This window comes from Oncorhynchus mykiss, chromosome Y (assembly GCF_013265735.2).
Source record: "Oncorhynchus mykiss isolate Arlee chromosome Y, USDA_OmykA_1.1, whole genome shotgun sequence".
In the NCBI taxonomy this organism is placed as follows: domain Eukaryota; kingdom Metazoa; phylum Chordata; class Actinopteri; order Salmoniformes; family Salmonidae; genus Oncorhynchus; species Oncorhynchus mykiss.
The window spans coordinates 27,996,677-28,017,385 of record NC_048593.1 but is presented as its reverse complement, the minus strand read 5'-3'; the positions used below and the strand labels follow the sequence as shown (position 1 = coordinate 28,017,385).

Genomic DNA, 20,709 nt, shown 5'->3' with positions numbered 1-20,709 from the left:
GCAACATATTTTGACCCAACCAAAAATCATGAGAAAACAAAAAGATAATTACTTGGAACGAATTTACAAAAAAAACAGAGCAAACTATAATGCTTTTGGCCCTAAACAGAGAGTACACAGTAGCAGAATACCTGACCACTGTGACTGACCCAAAATGAAGGAAATCTTTGACTATGTACAGATTCAGTGAGCATAGCCTTACTAATGAGAAAGGCCGCCAAAGGCAGACCTGGCTCTCAAGAGAATACAGGCTATGTGCACACTGCCAAATTACACAGACCCCCCCCACACACACACATTGTATTTAAACAAATACAATTTTGATATACTCCCATATCAATTGGGTGAAATACTACAGTGTGCAATCACAGCAAGAAGATTTGTGACCTGTTGCCACAAGAAATGGGCAACCAGTGAAGAACAAACACCATTTTAAATACAACCCATTTTTCTTTATTTATTTTTCCTTTTGTACTATCCTTTTGTACTATTTGCACATAATATGACATTATTTTTGGAACTTTTCTGAGTGTAATGTTTACTGTTAATTTTTATTGTTTATTTCACTTCCTTTGGCAATGTTAACATATATTTCCCATTTCAATAAAGCTCTTAAATTGAAAACATTGAACTGAACTGAGGGCGAAAGAGAGAAAAAGAGAAGAGAGTGTGAAGGAGAGGGAGAGAGAGAGAAAGAGAGAGAGAGTTGTCAGGGAATGGAGAAGGAAAGAGGGTGGGGGAGAGATGTGGGAGAGACAGTCTCCAGAGAGAGAGAGAGAGAGAGAGTCAGTGTGACATAATGTAAGGAAGATGGTGAATGACAGTTAGCGTAAACACACCAAACAGAAGATGGTGAATGACAGTTAGCGTAAACACACCAAACAGAAGATGGTGAATGACAGTTAGCGTAAACACACCAAACAGAAGATGGTGAATGACAGTTAGCGTAAACACACCAAACAGAAGATGGTGAATGACAGTTAGCGTAAACACACCAAACAGAAGATGGTGAATGACAGTTAGCGTAAACACACCAAACAGAAGATGGTGAATGACAGTTAGCGTAAACACACCAAACAGAAGATGGTGAATGACAGTTAGCGTAAACACACCAAACAGAAGATGGTGAATGACAGTTAGCGTAAACACACCAAACAGAAGATGGTGAATGACAGTTAGCGTAAACACACCAAACAGAAGATGGTGAATGACAGTTAGCGTAAACACACCAAACAGAAGCACATACCGTATGCAGAGATGTTCCCCTACTTATACGACACATTCTCCTCACACAGAGATAAGTGAATGCTCTATAGTCCCAAAGGTGTGTGTGTGTTTGTGTGTACGCGTGCACGCAGGTGTGTGACTCACTCACAGCGCATAGTGAGGATGCTCCACCCGAGGTGACAGCACATGTACCTTAAGCACTCTTTTTCCTCCATACAGACAAATACACACAAACTCTCTCTCTCTCTCTCTCTCACACCCCCTCTCCGCCTCTGAAGGACAGTCAGAAGGATGGGGCGAGACAGAGACATTGTAGCTCGTCTTAGAACGTTAACTGAGGAGAGAGGTGGCTGCATGGTTTCTCTCCTCAGCTTCTCGCTGCTTCTCTCATTCTCTCTCCTGAGCCTCTCTCTGTTTCTCTCTCCTCAGCCTCTGTCTACTTCTCTCTTTCTCTCTCCTCAGCCCCTCTCTGTTTCTCTCTTTCTCTCTCCTCAGCCTCTCTGCTTCTCACTTTCTCTCCTCAGCCTCTCTCCGCTTCTCTCTTTCTCTCTTCTTCATCTTCCCTTTCCCAGTCGATCTCATTCTCACCCATCACAGCCCCTCCCTCCCTCTCTCTCTCTCTCTCTCTCTCTCTCTCTCTCTCTCTCTCTCTCTCATGAATGTCACCTCTGCTGATGGTTGCTGCTAGAATTCACAGACCACTCTCACACTCTCACACTCACCCGTGGGGGGCGGTGGGGAGTTAGTTGAGGGCTGTGTGGAGAGAGAGAATGCCAGAAGAGGAGGAAGATAAATCTCTCTCTGTCCAACCCTCTGTTCCGTTCCTGGATTCATTCTTGGGAGTCCGTCACCGTCCCGCCTGCTGTGCTGCCTCTGGATCTAAGTCTCCTGGATTACAGCTCCGTTTCTCCGCTCATTGCTCCTGACGCTTGAATTTCCACGGCAGGCAAAGTTGGGCATCCAGAGACTATATGTTGACTGCCTGTTCATTTCCTCTTGAATTTGTATGCTGTTTGAGCTTCAAAATGAAGTGTGATTTTAATATGACAGAGAAAAGAGCTCCGTCTCTTTTTTGGGGATTGTTTACTTATAGGATAGGCTAGTGATTTTGATATATTTTGAACTTCGTTGTCGCTGGTGATTTGGTTGTGAGGGACAAGATGAGTGGGGAGGGAGGTTAGAAATGTAGGAATTGTTGATGTCTTTTCATGTTTTATTTTTATCAAACAGAGACATTCTAACCTCACTCACCCGTCTTTCTTTTTTACTGACGATGTGACCTTAGTGGTCTCTGTTTTTCAGTGTTTTTTAGTGTTGCTGCATTTATTGCTCGTCACACTGGAGGGTCCGCTTTGGATGTGTGACTGCACTTGAACTCTCACCGTCCCCTGCTCTTCCCTTTTCCAGGGGGCTCTTAACCTAGACCCTCTCTCTTTAACCCTGTGTAAAACCCCTCTCCCCTCTCTGGGGGCTCTCTCTGGACCTTCCCACCATTTTCTGTTGCTTGAGGACACAGACAGCCCCGCCAGAAGAGGGGCTGTTGGGTAGGAAGACACCCCCCTCCCAAAGGTGAGAGGGGGGGGAAGATGGCAGCTCTCGCCAGCTCTCTCATCAGACAGAAACGGGCGGTCAAGGACGACGGACAAAACCGACCGGTAGCCAACAAGAGGAAGCCTTGTCCCAAGAGCAACAAGTCTCTGTGCCAGAAACAGATCCTAGTCCTTATCTCTAAAGTGCGGCTATGTGGGGGTCGAAAAAGTCGAAAAGAAAAGAGACCGGGTGAGTCATCTCTCTCTTCTTCCTCTTCCTCCTTCTCCATCTCCTCCTCTTCCTCCCTGCCAAGTCATTGATTAGTTGTTGGAATGGTGGTCACATGAAAACGCAATATATACTTTGAGGGGTAAACTTTTTTAAATGTATTTTTTATTCATAATAAATATAATGTAACATTTGGGGATGTTCCTGTTCGAATTAATTGGCAGAATGTTAATGAATGATTGATTTGAGAATGAGAAGATATGCGCGAATATAGAATTTGTTTGTTTGGATCAGTTCATGTCAGAATAAAAAGAAGTGCCATATTCTGAGCCCCTGGTTGTATTATGTATTCCCTAGTCCTAGAGGAAGGATGCATAGAGAGACAACAGAGCTTAATGAGGAGTAGTTAGAAGGACTCTCCCCTCACACTGCAGTCAGCCTTCCTCTAAGCCTTAGAGTTCCCATCCTGGGTAGTACACAGCTGCTGGGTTCCCATAGACACAGCCTTAGAGTTCCCATCCTGGGTAGTACACAGCTGCTGGGTTCCCATAGACACAGCCTTAGAGTTCCCATCCTGGGTAGTACACAGCTGCTGGGTTCCCATAGACACAGCCTTAGAGTTCCCATCCTGGGTAGTACACAGCTGCTGGGTTCCCATAGACACAGCATTAGAGTTCCCACCCTGGGTAGTGGCTAGTTGGGTAGTGGGTATGTCATGTGAGGTGGATTGTTACTCTGTCTGACCATGACCACTTGTTGTAGTAGGTGACATAGAGAAAGCACACATCCCACATGAATACACTATTCTGAGTTCTTTGCACCTTTTTGCACCTGTCTTTGGGTAATTAGAGACACTTATTACTGTGTGTGTGTGTGTGTATGTGTGTGTGTGTGTGTGTGTGTGTGTGTGTGTGTGTGTGTGTGTGTGTGCGTGTGTGTATTGTGTATATTCCAGGTGTGTTGGTAATGTGCACTGTAACTACACCTACTGTTAATATTCAATTAGGTTGAAGATCCTTCAACCCTTTCCTCCCACACTCCAGAGATGATTAATGCATTTCAGATTGAGACCAATCTAAACTGTGTTCTAATCTACGTAACCTTGCCACTGGCAAAAAAAATCCAATGTTAACAACATTGTTCTTTTCAAAATCCATTTGGTGGCCTTTAAAATGTCTGGTTTCTGTGAATTCTTCTGTGCTTCTGGATAGTGAAGAGTTGAATGTAAAGGATAATAGCAGCCTCCATATTGAAAATATAACCTGTAGTGTAATTCACATTTTAGTCTCTCTATATAATCCCTGTTTGGAGAATCATACATTTTCTACCAAGACTATAATGTCTCCTACGTAATAATTATGTCTACCAGATGTTGCTGTATGGTGTTGCAGAGTCAACAGGTGGTGTTTTGGGACACAGCTAGGAAATGTCAGACAGGGCTCACAATAGAAAGCTCTATGTAAATCCTTGTTACTTCCTGTGGCCATTGGCATTGCATTATCAGAGACATTGATTTTGCTATGGCATTCTCATCTGTTGTGTCAGCTATAAGTTATTATACGTGACATGCATTTCCTGTGTGTCTTGGTGATTGTTTGTAGATCAGAATTGACATACAAGAGTGTTGAAGACTGCTTGTGTGTGTGTATGTGTGCGCACGTCTGTGTATATACTGAGTGTACAAAACATTCACCTTCCTAATGGTGAGTTGCACCCCCCCTTTTTGCCCACAGAACAGCCTCAGTTTGTCTGGGCATGGACTCTACAAGGTCTCAAAAGTGTTCCACAGGGATGCTGGGCCATGTTGACTCCAATGCTTCCCACATTAGTGTCAAGTTGGCTGGATGTCCTTTGGGTGGTGGACCATTCTTTATACACATGAGAAACTATTGTGGATCGAGAAAAACACAGCAGCGTTGCAGTTCTTGACACAAACCGATGCGCCTGGAACCTACAGTACTACCATACCCCGTTCAAAGGCACTTCAATATTTTGGCTTGCTCAAACACCCTCTGAATGGCACACATACACAATCCATGTCTCAATTGTCTCAAGGCTCAAAAATAATTATTTAACCTGTCTGGTCCCTTCATCTACACTGATTTAAGTGGATTTAACAAGTGACATCAATAAGGGATCATAACTTTCACCTGGTCTGTGTATGTCATGGAAAGAATAAGTGTTCTTAATGTTTTGTTCACTCAGTCTACTGTGTATGTACATGTGTGTGTGAGTGAGTGGTTTCCTACCATATGTATTTGTATGAGTTTATGTGTGTGTTTATGTCTCTGTGTGCCAGTGTGTGAAAGCCCCTGAGTAATGGATGATAACAACCTCTCCATGAGCCTGAAATAGCACAGTGTTGCATGCCTACTCCATCAGTAGCTACAGAGTGCACTGCCATGCCTCAAAGCTTTGTTATGTTAATGTACATTGATGTTGCATCTGTGAGTGACAAAACAACAGTGAAAAACAACAGGAAAGCTCTGATGCTCTCACATATTTGCGTAACACAGCTTCAGGCCACTAAATGTCTCATAGTTGGGTTCACTTTAAGGCACTCACTTTGTTTAGTGTTTGTGTCTTTCATTTTGGGGGTGTGAGGAGAGTGTTGTATAAGTGATCCTTCGTCACTTCCTCCATTTTAAATGCATGTTCGTTTATTCTGCTATCAAGCCATCAGTATCGTCATGGTAATACTTTTATAATCACATAAACAGCTATATTTTCTAGGGTCATGAAAACAAATATTTTCAGTATACAAATGTTCTATAATGGTGGTAGGTGTCTAGTGCTAGGGATGTCATGTTACCATCAACCATGTGTGATAGTTGCAGAATGCAGCATCAGCCTCTGTTCCCACCTTGCCTCCACCTCTTCCTGTCCTGGTCCCTTTTAAGATGGCCGCCGCCGGCCCACTAGATGAAAGCAATGAAAGCTCGCTTCCACTGTCAGTGATCTGCAATCGATCCAGCTCACTAATTTATACTGATTAATCAATAATCACCCTCTTAGTTTGTCCAAGGAGGAATTTGACCTGGGAAGGGTGGGATATCGAGCAGTGACACCCTTCTCCCCTCACACAGACCCTCTAACATTCTCTCTCTTACTCACACCTACACACACACACATGCACGTGTGCTCTCACACACACCCACACACACAAACATGCACACATTCACACACACATAAATATGTACGTCAACACACACCTACAACCCGGCCAAATTACACCTGGGCAAGATGAGAATGAGGCAGTGTAATGAACCAAAGCTAAAGAGACATGTTTGATCTGCAGTTAACATTTAATTACAGTCACACAGAGAGGAAGTGTAGTATAGTAACAGACGTCTTCTAGTGCAGAGGTGGCAGGGTATGAGCAGGGTCAATCGGCTGCACTCTGGAAAAGTTCTTTGGGTCACAAATTTGGGCCCCTATCGGTGAGCAGGAGACCAGGTCATGAGGTGAGATCCAGATGAGGATAGCATTAAGCTGACCACAAGAGATCAGGGCCCTAAAGCTGCTTACTAGACAACATCTGATCACACTGTGCAGTGTTAGGTAGCCCTGCGACAGGGGTCAGAGTGAGAGAGAGAGAGAGGAGGGAGGAAGACATAGAGAGCGAGAGAGAGAGAGGGAGAGGAGGGAGGAAGACAGACAGAGAGAGAGAGAGACACAGAGAGAGGAAGACAGAGAGAGAGAGAGGAAGACACAGATAGAGGAAGACAGAGAGAGAGAGAGAGAGAGAGAGAGAGAGGAAGACAGAGAGAGAGAGAGAGAGACAGAGAGAGAAACAGAGGTAATACAAATGGAGGTACAGATACAGATCAAAGAAGATACTGAGTTAGACCAGGGGAGGATGGAGGATATGGGGATGGGGATCTGAGTTAGACCAGGGGAGGATGGAGGATATGGGGATGGTGATCTGAGTTAGACCAGGGGAGGATGGAGGATATGGGGATGGTGATCTGAGTTAGACCAGGGGAGGATGGAGGATATGGGGATGGTGATCTGAGTTAGACCAGGGGAGGATGGAGGATATGGGGATGGTGATCTGAGTTAGACCAGGGGAGGTTGGAGGATATGGGGATGGTGATCTGAGTTAGACCAGGGGAGGATGGAGAATATGGGGATGGTGATCTGAGTTAGACCAGGGAAGGATGGAGGATATGGGGATGGTGATCTGAGTTAGACCAGGGGAGGATGGAGGATATGGGGATGGGGATCTGAGTTTGACCAGGGGAGGATGGAGGATATGGGGATGGTGATAGATAAAGAGGGAATTGACAATGGAGAGAAGAAGAGAGAGAGAGCTTCGTTTGAGAAAGGAAAAGGAGGGGGAGGAGAGAGATGTGAGGGATCCTGTCATAGAGAGAAGGCATGTAGAGATGTTACTGAGAGAGTGAGGCCATGACGTTGAAGGACCACTGTCAATAGAAAAATTATGTATTTCTACAAGCTAAGTCCTTCTTTCCCATTTTGACCGACTAAAGCATTAGAACAAGCACTGTCACATAGTATCTGACAGCGCTATAGTCTACTGTACTTCCAATAGGCTGTCGTGATAGCCATCACATCTGCACAATGATTAAAACGATTACGTGCTTATATCACCAGTAGACCATATGCAATCCTATCTTTAAGCTTGGTGTTTTATTTGAGATTAAAAATGTGTTTAGCCATGAGAAACAAGGTTTAAAAATAACATTTTGTATCTATTTTCAGAGTATGGAATAAAACCCATCAAATTAAATGTATTGGTCACATACACATGTTTAGCAGAAGTTCTTGCAGGTGTAGCGAAATGCTTGTGCTTCTAGCTCCGACAGTGCAGAAAATGTCTAACAAGTAATATCTAACATTTTCACAACATACAGTTGAAGTCGGAAGTTTACATACACTTAGGTTGGAGTCATTAAAACTCGTTTTTCAACCACTCCACAAATTTCTTGTTAGCAAACTATAGTTTTGGCAAGTCGGTTAGGACATCTACTTTGTATATGACACAAGTCATTTTTCCAACAAATGTTTACAGAAGATTATTTCACTGATTTCACTGTATCACAATTCCTGTGGGTCAGAAGTTTACATACACTAAGTTGACTGTGCCTTTAAACAGCTTGGAAAATTCCAGAAAATGATGTCAGAAGCTTCTGATAGGCTAATTGACATAATTTGAGTCAATTGGAGGTGCACCTGTGGATGTATTTCAAGGCTTACCTTCAAACTCAGTGCCTCTTTGCTTGACATCATGGGAAAAATCAAAAGCCAAGGCCTTAGAAAAACAGATCTCCACAATGTTGGTTCATCCTTGGGACCAATTTCCAAATGCCTGAAGGTACCACGTTCACCTGTACAAACAATATGACGCAAGTATAAACACCATGGGTGTCACGACTTTCCTCTCCTTGTTCAGGCGGTGTTCCAGTCGGCGTCACCTGTCTTCTAGCCATCGTCGATCCACTTTTCATTTTCCACTTGTTTTCTTACACACCTGGTTTTCGTTTCCATAATTAATTGTTGTGTATTTAACCCTCTGTTCCCCCCCATGTCCTTGTGTGGAATTGTTTGTTTGTGGTTGTACGCTATGTTACTGGTGTGCGTTGGGTTTGGTGCGAAAAGCGTAAATAAATCCAAGAACAACAGCAAAGGACCGTGTGAAGATGCTGGAGGAAACAGGCACAAAAGTATCTATATCCACAGTAAAATGAGTCCCATATCGACATAACCTGAAAGGCCGCTCAGCAAGGAAGAAGCCACTGCTCCAAATCTGCCATAAAAAAAGCCAGACTATGGTTTGCAACTGCACATGGGGACAAATATCATACTTTTTGGAGAAATGTCCTCTGGTCTGATGAAAAAAAAACAAATAGAACAGTTTGGCCATAATGACCATCGTTATGATTGGAGGAAAAAGGGGGAGGCTTTTAAGCCGAAGAACACCATCCCAAACGTGAAGCATGGGGGTGGCAGCATGATATTGTGGGGGTGCTTTGCTGCATGAGGGACTGGTGCACTTCACAAAATAGATGGCAACATGAGGGTGGAAAATTATGTGGATATATTGAAGCAACATCTCAAGACATCAGTCAAGAAGTTAAAGCTTGGTCGCAAATGGGTCTTCCAAATGGACAATGACCCCAAGCCAAATGGCTTAAGGACAACAAAGTCAAGGTTTTGGAGTGGCTATCACAAAGCCCTGACCTCAATCCTATAGAAGATTTGTGGGCAGAACTGAAAAAGTGTGTGTGAGCAAGGAAGCCTACAAACCTGACTTAGTTACACCAGCTCTGTCAGGAGGAATGGGCCAAAATTCACCCAATTTATTGTGGGAAGCTTGTGAAAGGCAATGCTACCAAATATTAATTGATTGTATGTAAACTTCTAACCCACTGGGAATGTGATGAAATAAAAGCTGAAATAAAAAACTCTCTACTTTTATTCTGACCTTTCACATTCTTAAAATAAAGTGGTGATCCTAACTGACCTAAGACAGGGATTTTTTTACTAGGATTAAATGTCAGGAATTGTGAAAATCTGAGTTTAAATGTAATTGGCTAAGGTGTATGTAAACTTCCGACTACAACTGTATACCCAAAATACACGTAAATCTCAGTAAGAAATGGATTAAGAATATATCCATATTCGTCAGAGCGGCATTGGACTAAGATACAGAGGTATAGAATACAGTATATACACATATGAAATGGGTGATGCAATATTTACACACATTTAAAGTGACTAAGATACCGAAAAATAGTATAGAGTACAGTTTACACATATGAGATGAGTAATGCAAGATACACAGACATTATTCAAGTGGCTAGCATTTAATTTCCTTAAGGTGGCCATGGATTCCTAATCAATGTCTATTGGCAGCAGCCTCTTATATGCTGGAGATGGCTGTTTAACAGTCAATGGTTGTCACGCCCTGACCTTAGAGAGCCATTTTATTTCTCTATTTGAATTAGGTCAGGGTGTGATTTGGGGTGGGCATTCTATGTTGTCTATTTCTTTGTTGTTTTTGCCAAGTGTGGTTCCCAATCAGAGGCAGCTGTCTATCGTTGTCTCTGATTGGGGATCATATATAAGTTGTAATTTTCCATTTGGGATTTGTGGGGTGTTTTTCTGTTTAGTATCTATGCCTGATGGAACTGACCATATCCCAGTCCGCGTGATCAAAACAATCTTGAAACGTGGATTCCGATTGGTCAAACCAGCATTGAATAGTCCTTACAACGGGTGGTTCCTGTTTGAGTTTCTGCCTATTGGAGGGGAGGAGCAAGATGGAATCGTAGTCCGATTTGCCGAAAGGTAGGGCATGAGAGGGCCTTATATGCATTCTGGAAGGTAGTATAACAATGGTTGAGAGTTTTGCAGTGTCGGCACCCAGCAAGTGTCTGTCTGTCTCTGGACAAAACAATGAGCAGAGATCACCTTGGCGTTGTCCTACCAATTTCTGGGTATTTTCAACTTTGTACTTGAACAACCAAAGGACTAAATTACCTCTTGGCAAATAACATCCAAGGACCAGGATGCTGGTATCCATGCGTAACCATTTTGGATTAGTTTTGGAACAGACGGAGAATCAATTGCTCTCTTCCGGTGTTTGAAAATGAGAATGCTCAATATGCAAGCATCAGATTACAGCTGTACGCAACAACAAAGATTTGGGTCCATTCCATAATCTTTTAGGACTGTTGTTTTTGTTCAAAAGGGAAAAAATCAATTAGAAGAGAAGGGATTGATGTTTTTGGTTTAGAGGTTTAATTTTCTATCCCTAAAATAAGTCTCCAGGCTGGAGTTTCTAACACAGCTGCAGTGAACAGCAGACGGAAAGCTTCCAGAATCATGTGATATCAACACAAAAATGCATTATCATTATCATGCATTATCATTCTCTTTGAATCGGATCAGGGGAAACGTGGCCTTTGGCCAAACACACAGTGATATTGGAGTACAGTAGCCTTCAGCTGTAGTGGCAGTAATGAAGATAGGGGGCTGTTTTAGTAACGCTGTTATGGTTTACTCAAGTTACATAGTAAAATGGTAATTACATTATAATAATAGATGTTTTTATCTGGGATTCATTAAAACCAGCACCATTACCACTTGGCATCAGGTTGTGTTGTACTGATTGAAGTAAGTACCAGATAGTACTGTTACTTCATAATTTCCTACTAAATACTAAATCCCTGCAAACAGGAATGTAAAATACAGTCTGGTCATGAATTAGTATTGTGCGGCAGTATTGTGCGGCAATATTGTGCAGTAGTATTGTGCAGTGCTAAGAGTTCACACTGTGGCTATGCTGTGTGTCCCTGAGTGTGTACTGAGGGTGTTTGTGTTACCACCGTTTGTGTTGCCACTTATTAACTGTCACCCATCTCAGCTGAGGCAATATGTATGCACAGGAAGCACCTTTTTGCCTTCTCTCTCCCTAAAGATATCGCAAATGACAAAGAACGCTATCATAGCCTCCCACATAACAGTTGAAATTGAATTTGTGGATACTTTGATTAAACCTGACAAGGACAGATTGAGTTTAACCTCTAACAAGAGAAAGACAGAGAGAGAGAGGCGGGTGGGGGTGGATGACAGACAGAGATAAAGATGGAGGGTATGTGAAAGAGAGAGAGGGGTGTGTAGAGAGAGAGAGAGCAAGAAACAGAGGGGGTGTAAAGACATATGGGACAGTTACACAACCCTCCTATGACTGCATCCATGTATCATTCCTGTCCATCTGGATTACGGTAATCTAGGTGTATAAACAATGTGTAAATGTGTTTGTATTTGTCTGTGTGTGCAATTGTGTGGGAGTACATATGTATGCCCACGTGCGCGCGTCTGTGTGTGTGAACTGTACTTCTGTGTGGTTAGTATTTATTGACTTTGTGTCAGCTGTACTCTATCTCATGCAATGTTGTGTCCCACAGGGATCCATGGCAACACCAACACAACAACAACACAAAACTCGTTTTATATCACAACACTAGCGCTACCACAATGTTGTCACACTACTTCAGTTCCTCTATGCTTCAACAATCTACCCCTAGAAAACTATATACCAACTCTAGTACCAACCTGCATTCTTCATAATGTTAATTTAATGTACACTCCACCATATACACTGGCCTATTTGCATGATCTTGTGCTTCGAACAGTAAGACCCAAACTCCTGACTGAACACAGTCCTCCAGGCCACCAAGGTTAACGCAACTCCCATGTTCTCCGGGTTGACAGATTGTTCCCCTTACACACCACGCTAAGCACTGCTGTAGAGGGACGAAAACCTTTCTTTTGTAGTGAGTAGGAACACCCATGGGACAGCATTTCTCTTCTCTGGTACATCAAACAGAGGCTGTGTGTGTGTGTGTGTGTGTGTGTGTGTGTGTGTGTGTGTGTGTGTGTGTGTGTGTGTGTGTGAGGTGGTTCAAGGGAAAGTACATAGTAGATGAGGTTTGAGGGTCATTGGAAGCTGTTTGATAGGACTCAAGGGAGAGTGAAGAGTGTATATGATGTTGGACAGTACTCCTGCTGCTTAGCATGGGTTCTCTTCACCTGCCTCTGGTCCTTATTTCTCCAAGTAAGCAGCGTGGAGGCATTAGTCTGCAGCTAGTTGTTATGGAGAAAGGAGGTATGGATGTAGTAAGAGCGGTCCGTGGGGTGCAGTAAGCTGCTCTCTTTCTTTCTGAGCTGACAGCACCTCAGACTGTCTTCAGATGACAACTTTATTGCTAATTACTAATGACACGGACCTGTCAGAATGGCAATGAGACAGATATTAAATATGTGCATATTTAATGTGTGTCAACTAAGGAATAGGTAGGAGATCTATTTGCGCTGCTGTGTGTTTGACATGTCCTTGTCACCTTCATTAATAAGCAGTAACTCTCGCCTGCCTGGCTGGCTTGGCTGGCTGGATGGTTGGATGGCTAGCTGCCTTGCTGCCTGGATGATTGGATGGTTAGCTGCCTTGCTGGATGGATGGCTGGATGGCTGCCTGGCCGGCTAGCTGGCTGCCTGGCTGGATGGCTGGCTGCCTGGCTGGATGGCTGGATGCCTAACTGCCTGCCTGGCTGGATGGCTGGCTGGCTAGTTAGCTGCCTGGGTGGCTGGCTGCCCGGCTGGATGGCTGGATGCCTGACTGACTGCCTGCCTGGCTGGCTGGTTGGCTGCCTGGGTGGCTGGATGCCTGGCTGGATGGCTGACTGCCTGGCTGGATGCCTGACTGCCTGCCTGGCTGGTTGGCTGCCTGAGTGGCTGGATGGATGGCTGGCTGGCTGGCTGGATGGCTGGCTGCTGTGTGTGTCATATGTAACAGTTTTACCGTGGTATAAGTGAAAGTGAGAGAGGAGTGTTTGATTGGCAGATGAAAAGGTCATTAACAATGCCTTTCTCACACTAATACTGTATGATTTACCCAATCAACCTCTCTCTTCCTCCTAATGTTTCATCCTTTCTGTTATTCCATTCTCATATCACACACACATCCTTCCTCTTCTCCTCATCTCATCTTCTCTCTGTCCTCTTTCTTTTACTTTCTTCATCATCCTCTTCCCTGCTTCCTTATTGTTATCTGGTTTTCTCTTTCACAATTTCTCTCTCTCTCTCTCTCTCTCTCGCTCTCTCTCGCTCTCCCCACGTAGCATTGATAATTACTAGCGATACTCCAGAGCGCATGGCCCAGTTTGGAGGGAAAAAAAGACACAACCTTTTTCTCTTTTCATTTGAAGTACGATTGAATACTCCAGCGCGCACACACACACACTCACACACACACACACACACACACACACACACACACACACACACACACACTCACACACACTCACAAATTCACTCACAATCTGGTAGAAAGAGGAAGGCCGAGAGCGAGGGCTTGAAAGAGTGAGGGAGAATGATGAGGGAAGAGGTCCATCAAATGAAAGGAAAGGAGAGGGAAGCCCCTGCAGTTTGGCCTCGGTCACAGAGGAGAATGCCCTTGGCTACTCAGTCAAGCAGTGCTTGTGATTACCCTCCACATTTATCAAGATGAGGTAAGCCACAGAGAACCCCAGAAACCTACAGCTCTCAGGAAGCAAGACAGTAAAACAGTATGGCAGACACACTCACTAACATACACACACACGCATGAAGACACACAAAAAGACACTTGCACACACACACTCGAACACACACACACGAACACATACAGTTCACACACAAACACACACGCACACACCCCAATCTATGCACAACAGTAGTTAAGAAGCACATAGAACAAACATGTTAGCTCTACAGGGGTTCATTAATCCACATTATGTGGAAATTGCTTTGCTACCTCACTGCACCCTATCCAACTTGACTTCAGCACAATGTGTTTTTCTGAGTAATAACATTCCTGTACTGCCGGTGATTTAAAGTGACCTTGATGTCCTCTATTTGTGCTGGTGGGTGGCGGCGGTGTGAGTGTGTCATTGTGTTTATAAAAGATGATCTTGTGGTTGGGTTGTGGTGTCTCAGGCTTGGGTCATGAGCCAGAGAGATGCTGTATCTATAAGAAAGCTTCTCCACACTATGCAGAGCTTCAAGTTCCTCGGTGTCCACATCACTAAGGATCTATAATGGTCCAAACACACCCACACAGACGTGAAGAGGGCATGACAACGCCTCTTCACCCTCAGGGGCTGAACAGATTTGACATGGGCCCATCAGATCCTCAAAAAGTTATACAGCTGCACCACTGAGAGCATCTTGACTGGCTGCATCCCCGCTTAGTATGCCAACTGCTTGGCATCTGACTGTAAGACGTTTTAGAGGGTAATACGTACGACCCAGTACATCATTGGGGCCGAGTCTCCCTGCCATCCAGGACCTCTATACCAGGCGCTGTCAGAGGAAAGCCCTAAAAATTATCAAAGACTCCAGCCACCAAAGTCATAGACTGTTCTCTCTGCTACAGCACAGCAAGAACCCTGAACAACTTCTACCCCCAAGCCATAAGGCTGCTAAATAGTTAGTCTGGATAGCTATTGGTTAACTATTTAACAATCTGCATTGACCCTTTTTACACTCCATTGTTTGACTCATCACATACTGTTTATTATCTGTCCCTTTGTTTTTAGTTATGTGTACATATCTACCTCAATTACCTCATACCCCTGCACATCTTCCCGGTACTTCTTGTAAACAGCCAAGTTATCCTTACTCATTGTGTATCTATTATTACTTGTATTTTATTTCTCTAATTTCTTTCTCTCTGCATTGTTGGGTAAGTCCACACCTCTTGTTTACGAAGCATGTGACGAGTAACATTTGATTTGATTTGAGCATCCAGCTGCAGAACCATAGAGATCCTACTGACATTCCACCCTGTGTGTGGAACACATTGGGAGCTCTGCAATGTACATAATAGTCAGCCCGGGGTCTGATTAGCTCGGACGTCACACTGGCATCCATGTTTGATGACGGCACATATGTAACAGTTTTATGTATGACTGCCCTCACCCTGGACTGGTGTGGAATGGTGATGAAATAGTGATGGCTCAGCCTATTGGTGCCAACGAGGGGAGCAGTGTGAGGAACATGCATCCAAAGTGTTGGCTTCCTCTTTAATAGGCTCACACTGGGGAAGCAGCGAGAAGGAAGCAAAAGGAAACAGCAAGAAAATCGTATTATGTTAATTAAAGGGTATTGACGCATGAGATTAAATTAGACAGAGCTAGTGATGAAAAGAAGAGTATTGTGGGTAGAAAGTGCATCTATGTATGTTTGTGTACGTAGGTGAGTGTTACCCTGTCTGATGAATGAAATTAGCATGGATCTGTTACCGTGGTGATTCTGGCTGTGTCCAAATATCCACATTTGCATTTTAAATAGCAGGCAACTTGGGTATGCAAACAGAACCTTTTAAAGTATGTGAAATTTCCAAATTGAGTACAATTTAAATGCCAGGATGTCATACTCGTTTTGTCTGCATGCTATTGAGGAAGAGAATCATCATTTCAGATCCACGTGTGTATGACAGCAGTTGATAATCAACTGATAATGAGATGCGATGTAGGAAAGAAAGAATGGCGGAAACAACGGCGCATTGGATGACCCATTCTCAGCATACTGTAAGTGAGGCTTGTATATGTTAATATTTGATGCTTATTGCGTACATATTTACAAAACAGTATGTTCTAAATAGCATGTAGTATGATTAGTACATAGTAGGAAGTTTTGGGAAGTAGCAGGCAAGACAGATTTCGGACACAGCCAGTGTGACTTGTCTGTTGTGGCACCTAGGCTCTCACCCCTACCCATATGCTACCAGAGCATTAGCTAGGATGACACAGTGTGTGTTTGTGAGAGAGAGAGATGTCTGTAGTGCATGGCTGCAGTATCCTATGACCGGGAGTCAGTGTTATGATTCTGCACTATAATAGTCTGCTGTCTGTTTGACTCCCACGTCAATGTCATTGCGCAATATGTCCAATCAAATGTGCGTGTGCACTCATACGTCTTTGCTGATGCTGGATGCAGTTTTTTAAAACGGCTAATGAGCTTTGAAGCAACCATATTTAGGGACGGCTAGTCTAAAGGGCCCTAAGTGAGATTTGGTTGGGATGCCTCCCCACTAAGCAGGCAATTTTTTTTTTTGTGGTCCCCCCCTTTTGATGGTGGAGAGAATAATGCAAGTTTTATGAGAGTACATTTTCTGTATTCTACACATTTTGCCAAGGGGAATAGAGAAAATGTTGCAGTGTTTAGAAAACGTGCTTACAGTTCTACACATTTTGCCATGGGTCAGAGAGAAAATGTTGCAGTGTTTAGAAAACGTGCTTACAGTTCTACACATTTTGCCAAGGGGCTGAGAGAAAATGTTGAAGTGAGTAACAACATCAGTGGCGGCCCCCTCGATGTCAGGGTCCCTGCGTATTTGGCCATTTTCACCACAAGTTTAGATAACTGGCTTGACTAACTTACCAATCAAAACATTGTTAGCTGTACTTCTGATGCACAACCAAACTTCAAACCTACAACTTGTGTATTCTAACTCTCAACAGTAAGTTGGCTGACTGATTTCCAAAAATATATATGTCTTGGTGGGGTGGGGCCCTAAGCGACCGCTTATGTCGCTTATGCCTGGAGCCGGCCCTGCCCATATTGGTGAACATGTCGGTAGATGGTAATTGGCTAAATAGCATTTATGCCTACACTGAGATAAACTAAGAACTATCCTAGCCATCCCTTCTGGTCCTGCTGCCTCCCAGCCATCCCCTCTCCCCTCTGGTCCTGCTGCCTCCCAGCCATCCCCTCTCCCCTCTGGTCCTGCTGCCTCCCAACCATCCCCTCTCCCCTCTGGCCCTGCTGCCTCCCAGCCATCCCCTCTCCCCTCTGGCCCTGCTGCCTCCCAGCCATCCCCTCTCCCCTCTGGTCCTGCTGCCACCCAGATATCCCCTCTCCCCTCTGGTCCTGCTGCCACCCAGACATCCCCTCTACCCTCTGGCCCTGCTGCCTCCCAGCCATCCCCTCTCCCCTCTGGTCCTGCTGCCACCCAGACATCCCCTCTACCCTCTGCACCCACTTTTGCCCTCAGAACAGCCTCAATTCATCAGGGTATGGACTCTACAAGGTCTCGAAAGCGTTCCACAGTGATGCTAGGTCATGTTGACTTCAATGCTTCCCACAGATGTGTCAAGTAGGCTGGATGTCCTTTGGGTGGTGGACCTTTCTTGATACACACAGGAAACTATTGAGTGTGAGTCAACATGGCCCAGCATCCCTGTGGAACGCTTTCAACACCTTGTAGAGTCCATGCCCTGACACATTGAAGTTGTTCTGAGGGCAAACTCAATACTAGGAAGGTGTTCCTAATGTTTAGTACACAGAGTATCTCTGGTATGATGAGGAGTTGTTCTGGCTCTTGTCTTCCATTTGTTAACAGCAGCCTTTGTGTACATTACAGTATGTTTGGACAGTGGACCCTGTTCAGTGTGGGAGTGAAACAATAGATCTATTGGCCAAGACAGACATCAAGCAGTGGTGTTGATTAGTCCCATCTTGCTTGAGCTGTCTATTGAACGTCTGTCTAATGAACATCTGTTTCTTCAGCACACATACAGCCAAGTGACCTAATAAAATGACACTGTCATCTCTCTCGCTCTCTCGCTCTACAATCCCTTGTTGTTTCTCTGATTTCCTTGTTGTCACCACCCCCACCCCCCATTGTCACACATCCTCAGGGACATGTAATAAACGGCCTCACTTCTCTGATTGGGTGATGTATGGTGTTATTGGATAGGATGAAAGCCCACATAACTCAAAGGATATGGGATAGAGAGAGAGAGAGGGGGAGAGAGAGAGAGAGTGTGATAAAGAAAAAAGGGAGAGATTAGAGGGAGAGAAAGAGGGAGCCTTGTAGCTACACAATTGTAACCATGGGAGTCTCTGTCACATTGTTACTGATGTCCCGACCCTGGCTCTGTTCCTATGGGTAATAAAAGCCCTTCAAATCACATACCCAATCACATACCCACATAGTGAGTACACACACACATAAACACACACACACACACACACACACACACTGTCCTGAGTGTGAGGAAAAAGGTGAGCGGATTGCGCAGTGCCCTGCCTACCTGGCTCTCAGGGGAGGCTGGTGGAGGTGGAGGTTAGAAACATGGGAACTACCATCTGACCCTCAGTCCTCAAGGTTTCCTCACAAACCCCTCACTCATCCATGTTTCATCCCCCTTATTAAAGCTGCATTGTGGAGGAGAGGCAGCCTGCTAGCTGGACCAGGCTGTTCCCTCTAACTGAGAGTGACTGAGCATTAAGGCACGGCACCACGGCACCTGCAGACTCCTGCTGGGGGATTGTCAACTAGGAGTCCCACAGAGCAGGGGGAGGGTAAGTGAGGAGGGGAACTTAGATTTGGAAAGGAAGAGGTTGACAGAGTGAACCGGACCAGACTCAGCTGGCTGGATGCCTCTGAGCTGCAAGGATTATTTTTCTGTCGGTTTCTTAAATGAACACAAAGTAGACTGCAGGGATCCTGCTCATGAAACATTCAGTTCTTCTCCTCCTCCTCCTCCTGTTCTCTTGCCCATCACAAATAAATGTGTGATGCTGATGTATATTTTATGGAGCAGAAGACAGGCTCGTTCTCTCACTTGACTTAATCCTCCAATGACCCAAAACCTTGCTGAAAACAGCACTGGCAAAGACAATGGGCAGAGAGAGAGAGATAAGGTGCTCGCGGGGGCTCTGTTCATGCCATCAGTTTGTCTATTTTTGTCTTTAGCTTTTATTAAACTGTTATTCATCATTATTAGTTGATGTTACAAATATTTCAAATCAAAGTTTATTGGTTGCGTATACAGTTGGCAAGATACTTCAGTGGGTGCAGTAAAATGCTTCTGTTACTAGCTCTTAACATTGCAGTAAAATGCTTCTGTTACTAGCTCTTAACATTGCAGTAAAATGCTTCTGTTACTAGCTCTTAACATTGCAGTAAAATGCTTCTGTTACTAGCTCTTAACATTGCAGTAAAATGCTTCTGTTACTAGCTCTTAACATTGCAGTAAAATGCTTCTGTTACTAGCTCTTAACATTGCAGTAAAATGCTTCTGTTACTAGCTCTTAACATTGCAGTAAAATGCTTCTGTTACTAGCTCTTAACATTGCAGTAAAATGCTTCTGTTACTAGCTCTTAACATTGCAGCAAAATGCCACATTACTAGCTCTTAACATTGCAGTAAAATGCTTCTGTTACTAGCTCTTAACATTGCAGTAAAATGCTTATGTTACTAGCTCTTAACATTGCAGTAAAATGCTTCTGTTACTAGCTCTTAACATTGCAGTAAAATGCTTCTGTTACTAGCTCTTAACATTGCAGTAAAATGCTTCTGTTACTAGCTCTTAACATTGCAGTAAAATGCTTCTGTTACTAGCTCTTAACATTGCAGTAAAATGCTTCTGTTACTAGCTCTTAACATTGCAGTAAAATGCTTCTGTTACTAGCTCTTAACATTGCAGTAAAATGCTTCTGTTACTAGCTCTTAACATTGCAGTAAAATGCTTCTGTTACTAGCTCTTAACATTGCAGTAAAATGCTTCTGTTACTAGCTCTTAACATTGCAGTAAAATGCTTCTGTTACTAGCTCTTAACATTGCAGCAAAATGCTTCTGTCACTAGCTCTTAACATTGCAGCAAAATGCTTCTGTTACTAGCTCTTAACATTGCAGTAAAATGCTTCTGTTACTAGCTCTTAACATTGCAGCAAAATGCTTCTGTTACTAGCTCTTAACATTGCAGCAAAATGCCACATTACTAGCTCTTAACATTGCAGCAAAATGCTTCTGTTACTAGCTCTTAACATTGCAGCAAAATGCTTCTGTTACTAGCTCTTAACATTGCAGTAAAATGCTTCTGTTACTAGCTCTTAACATTGCAGTAAAATGCTTCTGTTACTAGCTCTTAACATTGCAGTAAAATGTAAAACAAGAACATAAATAATCGACCCCCGACAAAAGAAAAAATAAATAATGAAATGTCGTAACGAATCTAATTAACAACCCAAATAGCACTGTAACAGTAATTCAAATGCAAAATCTATATGTGTATATATAGTATGTATAGTATGTGAATGGTGTGTATAGACAGCATGAATAGAAACGGTGTGGTTGGTAGTAGTTATATAGGATTAGTCATGAATAGATTACAATATGCACATATAAAGTGGATTAAACAGT

The 20,709-nt window shown here is 43.7% G+C and overlaps 1 protein-coding gene across 1 annotated transcript in view; it reads left to right on the top strand.

Annotated features, from left to right (window-relative positions):
• Nucleotides 1–1,950: 1,950 nt before the first annotated feature.
• Nucleotides 1,951–20,709, top strand: part of LOC110509401 (fibroblast growth factor 11-like) — a 74,815-nt gene continuing 56,056 nt past the window's right edge. The window contains exon 1 of the mRNA XM_036967672.1: nt 1,951–3,006. Coding sequence (XP_036823567.1) covers nt 2,814–3,006 — 193 coding nt within the window. The 5' untranslated portion in view covers nt 1,951–2,813. The remainder of the gene's footprint in view (nt 3,007–20,709) is intronic.